The 13,835-nt window shown below is 41.0% G+C and overlaps 1 protein-coding gene across 1 annotated transcript in view; it reads left to right on the forward strand.

Moving 5' to 3' along the window:
* Positions 1-4,810: 4,810 nt before the first annotated feature.
* Kiaa1210 (KIAA1210 ortholog) overlaps positions 4,811-13,835 on the forward strand; it is a 54,629-nt gene continuing 45,604 nt past the window's right edge. Inside the window, exon 1 of the mRNA XM_055604953.1 lies at positions 4,811-4,871. Within this exon, the coding sequence (XP_055460928.1) occupies positions 4,811-4,871 (61 nt within the window). The remainder of the gene's footprint in view (positions 4,872-13,835) is intronic.

The raw sequence follows: 13,835 nt of genomic DNA on the forward strand, positions 1-13,835 counted from the left end.
CTTCTTCTTCTTCTTCTTCTTCTTCTTCTTCTTCTTCTTCTTCTTCTTCTTCTTCTTCTTCTTCTTCTTCTTCTTTTTCTTCTTCTTCTTCTTCTTCTTCTTCTTCTTCTTCTTCTTCTTCTTTTTTTCTTCTTCTTTTTCTTTTTATTATCATGGAGCAGATCATTTTATAAAGCACTCTGAAGTCCTAGGTTCTGCTTCTAATTTCATAATTTGAATGTGCCATATACTTATCATGTGAGCATGGGCAGTTACTTATCCTTTCCGCTTCCATATCCCCATGAAGGTGGGTGTGGGAATAAATAGCACCTACCTCCCAGAAAAAGCCTCAGGATTCAGTGAGATGGGTTTTGAAAAAAAAAAAAATCAGTGTCAGCACATGCTAAGTATCCACTAAGCAGAAAACAGTCACTATTTTATTTTGTTATTGCCTCCACAGCATTGCAAATAAACCCAAGTGCATACAATGCATTCACATAGAGTCTAGGTGTGAATTTGCAGAGTCCAGTGAAGGGGGGAGAACCTGAGGACTAACATTTTTGACATGGTTGTATAATTCAAGGGAACAGGTCTACCAGTATCTATTTCAGGCAAAGTAGGCAAAAGGCAGTTCCACGGGTGGAGTAATGGAAGACACTTGGAGTCAGAGTGACTTCAAATCATTCTGCTCATATTTAAGGTAGTAGCTGCCCCCTTTTACAATTGAAGGAATGTTTACGGATTTAAGATCTAAGGAAATTAGAGGTCCATAGGGTTTACAAGTTCCACCCTAAATGAAAATGTTCAAGGATCTCATTTTCTGAGAGGCATTTGTATTTTATTGGGCATGCATCCCCTACGGATAGTAGAATCACATCTTTTTAGGCCAGTTCCTCCATGATAAGATGAAGCTTATGCAGAGATTTTGTTTCACACCAGACAGAACTGAGAGAACAAAGGCTATTTGTTGAGGCCATGGGATGATGGCAGATTGTGTCTTCCAACCCACACACTGGGGACTAAAGTGTCACAACTTGTAACCCAAAAGTTACAGAAGGGTACAGATGATCAAGTGTGGGAACAGGGCATATTGTTGATGCCTGGTTTCTCATCATTTCTTATTTTCTCCATATCTGGGTTCCAGGGAGTGGCTTCTAGTGCCTCTGTTCCTGTTACTGGCTCCTTTCTCTGGTTCCTCTGAATTGCAAGGATGGGGAAGGACTTACCCAAATCCCACAGATTCCAACCAGCTAAGGGAAATTCAGAGTCCACACCAACACCCACTTCTCTTTTTTTCTACCCTTACTCCTGCCCCAATTTTGGGAGAGGTTCACTTCTCTCAGCTCATGTATTATTGACTGTTAGGAACTATAGTAGCAATACCCATGACAAACAAACAAACACCTCAGGCACACCCTGCGTGAAATAAAGGTGAAGACTAGCAGAGACTTTGGGGAAAGTGCTCTTGACACATACTTCCAGTAATACCTTCATCCAATCTTTGTCTCCAACTTTCAATCACCTGTCACTTATACCATCAAATTATGAATCTGTCAGTGGTTGGATGCATTTATTAAGTTAGAGCCCTCAGGTCCCAGACATCTGTGATGTGTATGTGTGTGTGTGTGTGTGTGTGTATTATGTATGTATGTATGTATGTATCCATCTATCTTCAGATAATGTCTCCCTGTAATTCTGAAACTCACTCTGTAGACCAGGCTGGAGTTGAATTCATAGAAATCCTCCTGACCCTGCCTCCCAAGGGCTGGGACCAAAGGAGGGTACCACTATGCCTGGTGAGTCATCTCCTAATGATTCTCTCCACTAGCTGGTCTTCAACAATGCCTCTGAGAAAACACTTCATATCCAAACCCTAATACTGAGGCTACTGGAAGCTTGCGAGCTCCAACTATCCTCCTGCATCAGCCTTCTGCGTGCAGGGATGACAAACATCCCCACCACGACTATCTACAAAGTTTCTGATTTCTTTTTGTTTTTTTGCACAAATACTTTATTTATGTGATTACAGTTATTTACTCTATTGCCTTTCAGTTGTCTTTTTTTCTATCATACATTGATTTAGTTATAATTTCTGTATTGTAACATTCTTCTTTTTCCTTTTTATTTATGTATTTAATTAAATTTTTATTTTTTATATTAATTATAGGTTATTGACTTTGTATCCCAGCTGTAGCCCCCTCCCTCATTTCCTCCCAATCCCACCCTCCTGCCTTCATCTCCTCCTTGCCCCTCTCTAAGTCCACTGATACGGGAGGACCTCCTCCCCTTCCATCTGACTCTAGCTTATCAGGTCTCTTTAGGACTGGCTGCAATGTCCTCCTCTCTGGCCTAGCAAGGATGCTCCTCCCTGGGGAGGGGAGGAGGGGAGGAAGGTCAAAGAGCCAGCCACTGAGTTCATGTCAGAGACAAGTTAAAATATATAAATTTAGGTTTCTTGGAAGCAGCTCTTGGTTGCTATGCAAGGGGGTAAGAGAGAAAGAAAAATATTAGCAACAAAATGTCCAGATTACACGATCAAGAGGAGGAGGGGAAGCCTCTTCCCTGGAAAGTTCAGAGTAGAGGGTTACCAGTAGAGAGTTGCCAGCCATGCAAAGCAGCAGGTAGGGACTTAGGAATTCTGGGAGAACCTGGAGCTACTTGTCCTGGGCCTGAAGCACACCCTGAAGCACAGAAAAGGAAACATTTATTTTTTCAATTTCATTCTTTTGCGTGTGTATGTGTGGTGCTAGGATCAAATCCAGGCTTATATGCATGGTCCTCTGCTGAGGTATGCTTCAGTCCTGGAGGTGTTTTAAAAAATGAACCAATAATTCAATTTTATAGCTCTGCTGTACCAGACTTGCTAGTTACCACTTTACATACAGGTTTCTGTATAAGACTATGTGTTTTCTCTTTCTTTGGTTGTCTTACCAGTTTTCTCATAGGACTTCATGCAAAGAAGTCCTTCACTTGAATTGTGTGTCAAATTGTTTCCATTTGTTTAAACAAGAGGACCACTTTTTGTACTGACTCAGACTTTGCCCTCCAGTACCCTCTGCTGTGTACTATTGCATCCATCCTTCCCAACCACATGTCGTGTACTTTTTGTGCTTGGTACTACTAGGTAATGATGCTACTCAGATAAACAAAATGTTGTTCCTGTCCACCAAGTGATGCCAGTTATGGAAGGTGTACGTACAAGGGGCCAAAAGCATGATGGGAGTGGACCGGGGTGTCTGAGTCACAAGGAACATGAGCTAACTTAAGGGCACAGGCATTTGGGAAGATGGAGTTCCAGGCATGATGGACATGTTCTGTACAGTTCAGATAAAGCAAAATAAGATAGTATGTTATAACATAGAAGAGCATACAGAAATGGGATACAGGAGGCTCCTGGGAGATGGAGGAGAAAGGTAGCCCCAGAGTGTGTATAAAAGTAGATGTTTAACCTTCAAGCAGCAGAAAGTTGGTAAATAAATTTGAGCAGAGTAAGGGGCTAATGAAACTGGTTTAACAGCTAATGTGACAAGAAAAAAGGTAAATATACCATTAATATTTTATAGTCACTCCATGTTGAAATAATATTTTGTTTAAATCAGATTTTAAAAAAATATCTTATTAAAATAATTTTACCTGTTGCTCTTTAAAGTGTTGCTACTGGAGAATTTTTTAATAGGGCATGTGGGCTACAATTGTGTTTCTGTTAGCATTTGTTGGGCTAGGTTATTATTGTTGATAAAAAAGAGGGCCAAGGACAAAGCCGGAATGCTATGTTTCAAAATCAGCGCTAGGAGAATGGGCCATTAGAGGAGTCTGGGAAGGAGCAGCCAATTAAGAAAGAGGAAAATCCAGGGAGTGCAGTGTTCTGAACAGAAACGGATACAACTGTTCTTAAAAGGGAGTGTGGAAGAGAGAAAGATGCTTTGGGAAGGCTGGCTTTAGCCAGAACAGTTCTTCTGTGGGAACCAAGGCAGGTGGCTTTGGAGCCGTTGCTGGAAAGAACACAAGAGAATTCTGAGCGGAGCCATAAAGTAAGTAGAGAAAATTCTTAGATTTTTGTACTAACAAGACCAAGAAATATGGGGAGGTAACAGGAAAGGATTTGCCATGAAGGGGAACTTTATTAATTTTTCTGTAATTGCTGGTTTGGTGAGGAGATGAGATGTTCTACAGGTCCCACCTGACTCGGGGCACTTAGGATCAATTGAGTGAAGTGCAGCATGTATCCAAGAAAAAAAAAAAATTCAGGCTGAACTATGGGGTCAAAGGGAATTGCTCCTCGTAATGACACTGACTTTCAGGGGTCTTAAAATACTCCCCTCCCTTTGTTCTTCTCCCCTTGTCTTTTTAGTTTCTTTCTAGTTGTTCTCCTTCTACTACTGGCAATGGTGAGTCAAGGACAGTGTGAGCATAAGATGGCTTGACATTATTTATGTGCAATCAGGTTTTGTTTTCCATGGGTTTCTGAAGTTCAGACATAGTTTCTTTCCCTCCAGGAGATGTGAGTGCTGGGAAGTACTGCCATGTTCACAAAGACAGCCAGAAGTGTCACATGATTCCTCATCCATCACCCCCTCTCTCTCAAATCCCAGCCCTAGGCAAGATATCCTATATCCATGTATTTGTCTATTATCGGGATGACTGTCTTCTTTAGACATGATGCCTATCCCAGTGGGCAATTACATTTCTATGTCTTTTCTTGAGTAGTTTGCGAATATAACTTAAAGGTAAGTAGCAAGGTGCAATGGTTTTGTTGTATCCTATATATCAAAAGAATCATTTTTTTCTTTTGTTCTGGATTTTTTTTTTTTTTTTTTAGTGAGTTTACACCATGGCTGAGTCAATAACTGAAGTGTTCAACAGTATGGAAGTTTTGGAAACCACAGAGGAGGGTAAGTCACCCAATAAAACCTTAATGACTAGAACTAGATTTACTGTGTACCACCATCTGGAAGAAGAACCAGTCTTGTCAGAAATGGAATCATTACAGGGGGATAAAAGGGAAAAGAGGTTTCAAGGGAGGGATGAGAAAGAAAAAAAAAAAACAGAATGGAATACATGTGACAAGAAAACAAAATTGAGGCCTAGGCCTAGGAAGTGAACCAGCAGGAGAGGATGGTGGGATGGAGGAGGTGGGGCATTGGAGGGGTAGAGCAGAATGACCGGAACTGAAAGACAAGGTCATGGATTCCATTAAGGTCTCAAAGCAGATAGCAATTCAGATTCAGCCAAGGGAGGGTTCTGTAATGAGGAATAAAGGGAATAGAAACAAAAGAGACCATCACAGGCCTCTAAGTTGAGAAAGAAAGGACTCGTATCCTCACCGTAGCATGTAATGTTTATGCATATGCGAGTGTGAGTGCAGAAAGGCGACCATGATTGGGGTGTGGTGTTGAAGAATGGAGGTGGCCAGCAGAACCTGGCAACCACAGGGCTGAGAGTGGAAGGAGGAAGGGACAATAGGATGGGGAGATAAAATGGGAGGAGAATCAAGAAGGAAAAAAAAAAGTTATTTGAAAATGTCATAATGAAATCTAATACACTGATGGCTAATTAAAAATAAAACTATTAAATTAAAATAAATTTCATGTACAAACTTTCCTCAAATGTGAAGTCATCAGCTAAGTTATGGTATCATCTGAGAGACAGATGAACCTGAGTGGAATGATAGAAATCGGGAGATAAATTACAAACACTGATTATTATTTCCTTTTTAAATTATTGGTGTGTGTTAATTATACAAAATAATGGGTTTCATTGTGAAGTTTTTATATATGCATGTAACTTAATTTTAATCCGCTCATGCCCTTCACCATTTTTTTTTCCAAAAGCACATTCAGGAAAGGAACATGAGACACAAAATAAGAATTGATTTTTGAAGACAGATTTAGATTTAATAGTTAATTGGGTTGGTCTTTTCATTTGTTTGCTGTTTTTTTTTTTCAGTCATATATGGCTCAAAAGACTGTCTATCAAGACAGAGGGTAGAACCACCTCCTGGCTTCGTGGAGGCCTGAGTTCACTGAATGTGTGAGGTACAGGATACTGAAATTGCCCATGGAGCCTTGAGGGCTCTTGATCTCTGGTTAGCAGGGTCTCAGAGAGTTATTAGACATGTCACAATATTTAAGAAATGGATGTCTGGGTGAATGAGTGGATGAATGAATGATTGAGTGAGTGAACTGACTCATCAAAGCAGACATAATGACGTCATCAAATGACTAAGGCTGATGCCCACAGAAGAGAGCAGTGATGCAATAATCTTGTCGAAGGGTGGAGGGAGGGAAATGGTTTTGGTTTGTTCTCTAGAATTTTCAAAAGAGCAAATTATTTATTTTTTTTATTATTTTTTTTATTTTTATTTATTTATTTATTTATTTTTTCTCGGACCAGAGAATAAAATGGTCATTTGGAGATGGAAGGAAGGAATCATTAGAAGTGTCTTTCTGTGTGTTTGCTAAGTGGCAAAGCAAGAGAACAAGGTCATCATAATTGATTATACATTTTAAAGCTAAGTTCCACCAGACAGGAATGGACTACTCATGCGCATGATGAATGAGCAAGCACAGGAAGCCCTGGTTTCAATTGGGATTTCTTCTGCAGGCTGTTTCTTGACACATAGCACATTCACTGGGGTCTTCATTGTGTAATAATGTTGAAAGTTGCTTGCCATTTGGAAATTGGTTTGGACACAGAAATCAATGGCTTTGCTTTTTTATTTTTTATTTTTTCTCTATCATTCAGTGTTTTTTTTAAATTTTTATTTTATGTATTTTTTAGTTAAATTTTTATTTTTTACATGAATTACATTTTCTTTGCTTTGCATACCAGCTGTAGGCCCCTTCCTCCTTCCCTCTCAATCCCACCCTTCCTCTCTCACCCTCCCTCCCTCATCTCCTTCCATGCCCTTCTCCAAGTCCACTAATAGGGGAGGTCCACCTCTCCTTCCATCTGACCCTAGCTTATCAGGTCTCATCAGGACTGCAAGCAATGTCCTCCTCTGTGTTAGTGAAAGCCAGATAGCTGTCAGCTGTCAGTGCTGTGTTTACTGGCTACAACAGCGATACCTTGTGGTGATGTGAGTTAGCAGCATATAGATGACATAAATATTGCTGGGTATAAAGATAGGTTTTTACTAACTACCCTTTGCATTTTTAGTGGCTTTTGAAAACCACCGTTTTGTGTCTCATCTTCTAGAAATTTAAAGACAACACTTACAAAAAGAAAACTTGAAAGACATATATCAAGAAAACTTGAAACCCAAATATCTGGCAAACATCTTTGATTGTATTAGGATTTCAAGAGTGCGAGTCTACCAACTGGATATTCTCTAAGGTGGTGCCCTGTTTCTAAGCCACTGCTCAGGATCAGTGAGCATCTAACACACCATGTTTGCCGGTTTGGTGTCGTTGTGTTGTCTCAAATCCCTGCTACCCAAACTATGCAAGCCCCATAATCACAGCAGCTAGCATCCAAGGGTACAATGGAAACATTCCTTATCCACTAGTGGAAAGAGATTTGCATTATTTTATTTGCATTAAAGCATTTTGGATCCTTCTGGGAAAGGAATGAAAAATTCGTGAAAAACTGAAATCGGTGTATACTGAAATGCTAACACACAAGTTAATTTAATTAATACAAGTTAATACACAAGTTAATTTAATTAACAGAAGTTAATACACAAGTTAATTTTTTTTTTGTTAATTTAGGAGGATCAAATGTGTGTATGATTTTGTCTGCTTGGGTCATGACTATGTTTGGCAAATTTGGTTTCATAACCTTAACAGTTTATTAGTATTTTTACTCAGCCATCCCCTGTTTTTCTGGTTGTGTTATAAACAGAGCAACCAGCTGTTGATGCTTCTCTCTTGTCTTTGCTGGTTTGTAAGAAGCAGTTTTGCAACTCTGAAATCTCTAGCTTTTCTCTGCTGCCTTCCATTCTGGGATTTTGAAGCAAAGGGGGCAGTAGGCCCCGTGAGCATGGTGAATGCTCATGAAGTCAATCCCATTCCTCCTGTTTTGAAAGCATATTCAGTGCCTCTAATGGCTGAAATGTAGCAGGTTCTTTCCTGCTTGGCCCAACTCTACTCTAAGGGCAGGCATTTGTGATTGGTATGTTGGAAATGGCTCAGACTGGCTCAGACTGGCTGAAACTGGCTCAAGCTGGTTTCAAAGACTGATTCAAAATGCCTAGAGTGGGAGTGTTTCCACTGCACCCAATAGATAAAGAGTGCAGATCAGGGCATTTCTCCAAAAAAAAAAAAAAAAAGGCTAGCTGTGAAGCATTCTCTAGCCTCCAAACTGCAATTATGATAATAGCAATTCAAACTGTACATGAAAACTTCCATGCTATAATCCCAGCACTCATGGTGTAGAGGCAGAAGGATCATGGGTGTGAAGCTAGCCTATGAAGTGAGACCCTGCATTTTTTTTACCCTACACTTTACCAGATATTTTTTTTTTGTCTTTTAGACAGGGTTTCTCTGTGTAGCCTTGGCTGTTGTCTACCCACTTTGTAGACAAGGTTAGCCTGTAACTCACAGGGATCTGCCTGCCTCTTTCTCCCTGAGTGCAGTGATTATAGGCAAGCACCACTGCACCTGGTTTCCTTTCCTAGATTTGACTCAGTGGCAGGTTCTCTTATTACCTCCCCCTGGAGGGTGCAGCCTTGCCAGGCCACAGAGGAAGACAAAGCAGCCACTCCTTAAGAGACCTGATAGACTAGGGTCAAATAGAAGGGGAAGAAGACCTCCCCTAGCAGTGGACTAGGGGAGGGGCATAGGAGGAGAAGAGGGAGGGAGGGTGGAATTGGGAGGGGATAGGGGAGGGGGCTACAGCTGGGATACAAAGTGAATAAATTGTGATAAATAATAAATTTTAAAAAAAAAATGAGAGAAAAAGAAACTGAAAAATTAAAAAAATTAAAAAAGAAAGCCAAGCCTGGGGTGGTGTATATACCTGTACTTTTGGACCATATCTATTTCAAGTAGATCTACATAGGCAAACTTTGTAGTTACCTATCCTAGGCTTAACCTTGAAAACATAAACAGGAGACTAGGTAAAGCTCAACCAACTGCAGTCATTAACATAATTTTAAATATGTTTCAAAAAGAAGCAAAACTTTTAATCAAATACAGTTCATAGAGGGTCTGGCAAATCTTGCCGATCCTAACATATTGCATTAAGACTAAATACCAAAAAGCTTAAAAGATAGAAGTTTCACTTAGCACTAAACAGGGAACTGACCACAGCTGGCATCCCTCAACAAATATGGCGGTAAACCCATTGCTCTACCCTCTTTATCCCTGGCCCAATGTGGCAACTAGCCATGTGTTGTTACAGGCTGTGGCTGGCAATTTAGAACATAGCCATCAGATGTCGCTGATGGTATTGCTGCCTCCTACAGTATAGCACTGTGGAGCATTTACAGCTTCCTGTAACCAAGTTCTAACATTGTAACCAAATAGGTTTTAGGACCAACTATATAATAGAACAGCATAGAACAATTTTAAAACTGTACTTGAACTCTTCTGGCCATACCAAAACTATTGGTGAGAAGGAAACAGCATTAATCCATTTTTTTTTTTAAGAAACTGGCAAAAATGCAGGCACACCTCAAATCAGCCTGTTAATCTGAATAGTATTATTCATAATCCATAATAAAACATTCATAATCCATTGTTGAATCACACAGACAGCATGCCACAAAAGCACAACTTTGATATATATATCAAGGGCTGGAGAGATAGCTCAGTGGTTAAGAGTACCGCCTGCTCTTCCAAAGGACCCGGGTTCAATTTCCAGCACCCATAGGGCAGCTCATGTCTGCCCATTTCCAAGAGATCGGATACATTCATACTAATGCACATAAAATAAAATTAAATAATTAAAAAAAAACACAAGGACAAGGACATTCATAAAAAGACACAAAAGTTCCTGGGGAAGACTGGTCGACCAGAGAATTGCAGCAGTACTCTTTGCTGGATCCAGAACCAAAGAACCAATTTGAGAGCTTCCAGGCTCTCCCCCAAACCAAAACCAATGAGAACCGAGGTTCTCCCAAAGAGCTGGCAAGAACATCTTCTGCACCTCGAGCTGGGGGATTTAATGTGCGTCTGCCAATCCTGAGGGCCAGTTCCAACTCCTTTTGCCAAAGGAAACCAAAACCAAAAAAACTAGACACCAGAAACAAGAACACAGACACAAAGAAACACAAAACATAGACCAATATCTCTGAGACACAGATAGACACGGACAGACATGAACAGACTGCTCACTTACTAGCCAGTGTTGAGCAACACATGCCAAAGGTCCTAGGGAGCCTTGGGGATCTGGATGAGCCCCCAAAAGTTATGCCCAGATCTTAAGGTCCCCAAAGACCACCAGGAGGCAGACCATGTATACAAGACCAAAGAGCTTTACTCGGGCTTAAGCCTGGTCTCTCCATTGTCACCAACACAGTGGATCAGAGAGGAGAGCTGCTACATGGCAGGGTTTTTATTTGGGGTTTGAGCAAGAACCCGGAATTCCCAGATTAGCAGTTATAGGATTGGATGATATTCAGCAAGGAAAACTTTTTACAGAGTGATTGGCTAACTAACGTAACCAACATTGAGTGAGCTATCTATAAACTTCAGGTATGTTAGGTCAGTGGGCTGCCCAGCACAGATGCCCCACCCTGAGATAAGATACCTTCATATTCTTGTGATAACCTCCAGGCTATTCCTTGGGTAGGGAATTTTAAGGTTTTCTTATTCCTGGAATTGGTCACCTATGGCTTAGTTCCTGGGACTGATGACTTTTGGGGTCAGGCCTGGTCCTTTCAGAGTAAGATTCTGTGTTTTTTTTTTTCACCACAAATCCCCCATTAAAGAAATTAAAAGTAAACGATAAGGTCATGCCTGAGCATGCTATACTGACACCCTAGTTGTGGACTTATGAGTATCCCTAATTTGAGGGCAGCCTAGGCTACAGAGTGATACCCTGTTGTTTTTAATGCCCACAATATCCTAGACTTAAACATTTAAAAGGTTAAAAGAGATGGTCAAGCCTGAGGTGGTGGCACAGGCCTACAATACCAGCCCCAAGGGTGTGGCAGCTAGAGGATGGAGTTTAAGGGCAGCCTAGGCTACATAGAGAGGCATTATTTTAGAAAAAAAAATACATACGATTCCCTACATTTAAAAAAAGGTTAAGTAAGAAGGTCAAGCCTTGGGAGGTGGCAAAGGCCCTTTAATAGCAACACATGTGGTGTGGAGGAAAGAGGATCAAGGCTACATCTTGAGACCTTTTGAAAAAGGCTCACAATTTCAATCTTAAAAAAAAAATAGAAGATAGCAGGGCACAGTGGCACATGCTGATAGTTACAGCACTTGAGGAGGCAGAGGCAGGTGGATCTCTATGAGTTTGCAGACCAGGCAAAGTGGGTCCAGGATAGCAAAGGCTACACAAAAAAAAACCCTGTCTTAGAAAAAAAGGGCAATGCCTGAGTTGGTGGCACAGGCACCAACTGTGCAGGGTGATAACTATGGATCTATTTGCATTTTTCTACAAGCAGATATCCAGTTAGACCAGCACCATTTGTTTAAGATGCTGTCTTCTTTCCATTGTATGGTTTGGGTTTCTTTGTAAAAAATTCAAGTATCTGTAAGTGTGTGGGTTTATTTCTGCTCAAGTATATAACAAGGACATTTGCATCATGTTCATAGCAGCTCTAATCACAATAGCCAGAATCTGGAAACAACCCAGATGTTCCTCAACTGAGGAATGGTTACAGAAATTGTGGTACATTTACACAATGGAATACTACTCAGCTATTAAAAAATAAGGAAATCATGAAATTTGTAGGCAAATGGTGGGGACTAGAAAAGATCATCCTGAGTGAGGTAACCCAGAAGCAGAAAGACACATATGTTTTATACTCACTTATAAGTGGATATTAAACATATAATATAGGATAAACATACTAAAATCTGTACAACTAAAGAAGCTAAGCAAGAAGGAGGACTCTGGGCAAGATGATCAATCCTTATTCAGAAAGGCAAAAAGGATGGGCATCAGAAGAGGTAGAAAACAGTGAATAGGACAGGAGCCTACCAGAGAGGGCCTCTGAAAGACTCTACCCATCAGGGTATCAAAGTAGATGCTGTGCCTCATAACCAAACTTTGGACAGATTGCAGCGAATCTTATGAAGGAAGGGAGAGACAGAAAGACCTGGAGGGGACAGGAGCTCCAGAAGGAGAACAACAGAACCAAAAACATCTGGGCCCAGGGGTCTTTTCTGAGGCTGATACTCCAACCAAGGACCATTCATGGATATAACCTAGAACCCCTGCACAGATGTAGCCCATGGCAGTTCAGTCTCCAAGAGGGGCTCCCTGGTAAGGGGAACAGGTGCTGTCTCTGACATGAACTCAGTGGCTGGTTCTTTGATCACCTCCTCCTGATGGGGAAGCAGCCCTACCAGGGCACAGAGGAAGACAATGCAGCCAGTCCTGATGAGATGTGATAGGCTAGGGTCAGATGGAAGGGGAGGAGTGTTAAGATTGTATAACAAAGTTACATGACAGGTTCACAAATCACGTCACACAACTGGTTCCACGTGGGAGGTTTATTAAGGGAATGGGTGAGGGGTCACAGAGACTGTCTCTGGGTAGGTAGGGAGAGAGAGAGGGAGAGGGCAAGGGAGAGGGAGAGGGAGAGGGAGAGGGAGAGAGAGAGAGAGAGAGAGAGAGAGAGAGAGAGAGAGAGAGAGAGAAGAGGTGTGATTTCTCTTATAAGGTGACCCAGAGCAAGTGCAGGTGGTTTCAAGTGATCCGAGGTTGGTCCATAGGTGGCCTCACAAGTGCCTGATATGCAGTTTGTCAGGTCCCTTGGGGCTGGCTGTAGAGATGCCTGCTTATGGATCCCAACATGGAGGACCTCCTGTATCAGTGGACTTGGGGAGGGGAATGGGAAGGGAAGAGGGAGAGAGGATGGGATTGGGAGGGGACAAGAGAGGGGGGATACAGCTGGGATACAAAGTGAATAAACTGTAATTAAGAAAAATAGATAAATTAAGAAAAAAATTTTGAGGTTTATATTTTTAAACCCTAGAATTCCCTCGATTTACAAAATTAAAACATTAAAAGGCAAAGCTAGGCCTGCGTGGTGACACTGGCCTCCAATACCAACACTAGGGCAGTGAAGATAGAAAGATGGAGAGGTTTTTGGCTACCTTGAGCTACAGGAGTTTGTTTGGTTTTATCTCCTACAATTCTAGATTTAAATAATTAAAATATTAAAAATTAATAAATTGTGAAAAAATTTGAAATTAAAAATATATTTCAAATGAAGGGCAAATCTAGGGTAGTAGCACAAGCTTGCTATACCAGCCATTTGGCTGCACAGGCAGGAACCTCTGTTTGAGGCCACCCTAGGTAACACAGTGAAAACCTGGTTTTCCCCCATCATTTCCTAGATTTCAGCAATTAAAAGAATAAAGATAAGGCCACATCTGGTGTGAGTAGCACAAAGCCTGAAATAGCAGCACTGGGGAGCCTGAGGCAGGTGAATGATTATTTTAAGTCCAGCTGATTTATAGTGACATCCTGAGCCTTCCCTCCAACAAGCCCAAATAATATGAAATAGGAAAAAAAAAAAGAGATACAAAGATGAAGGTCAAAAAATAAAATGCAGATGAGCTTTCTCAGTCATTGAAATTTTCAGTCCTGAATTGAGGCTGCCTTAAGACCCCAAGCTGGGATCTGGGTTGTTACTTTCCACTGCAGTTCATACCCCTGCTTACTGAATTTCTCTTTCTTTCTTTCTTTCTTTCTTTCTTTCTTTCTTTCTTTCTTTCTTTCTTTCTTTCTTT

This window comes from Psammomys obesus, unplaced genomic scaffold (assembly GCF_907164565.1).
Source record: "Psammomys obesus unplaced genomic scaffold, mPsaObe1.curated_primary_1811, whole genome shotgun sequence".
NCBI lineage: Eukaryota > Metazoa > Chordata > Mammalia > Rodentia > Muridae > Psammomys > Psammomys obesus.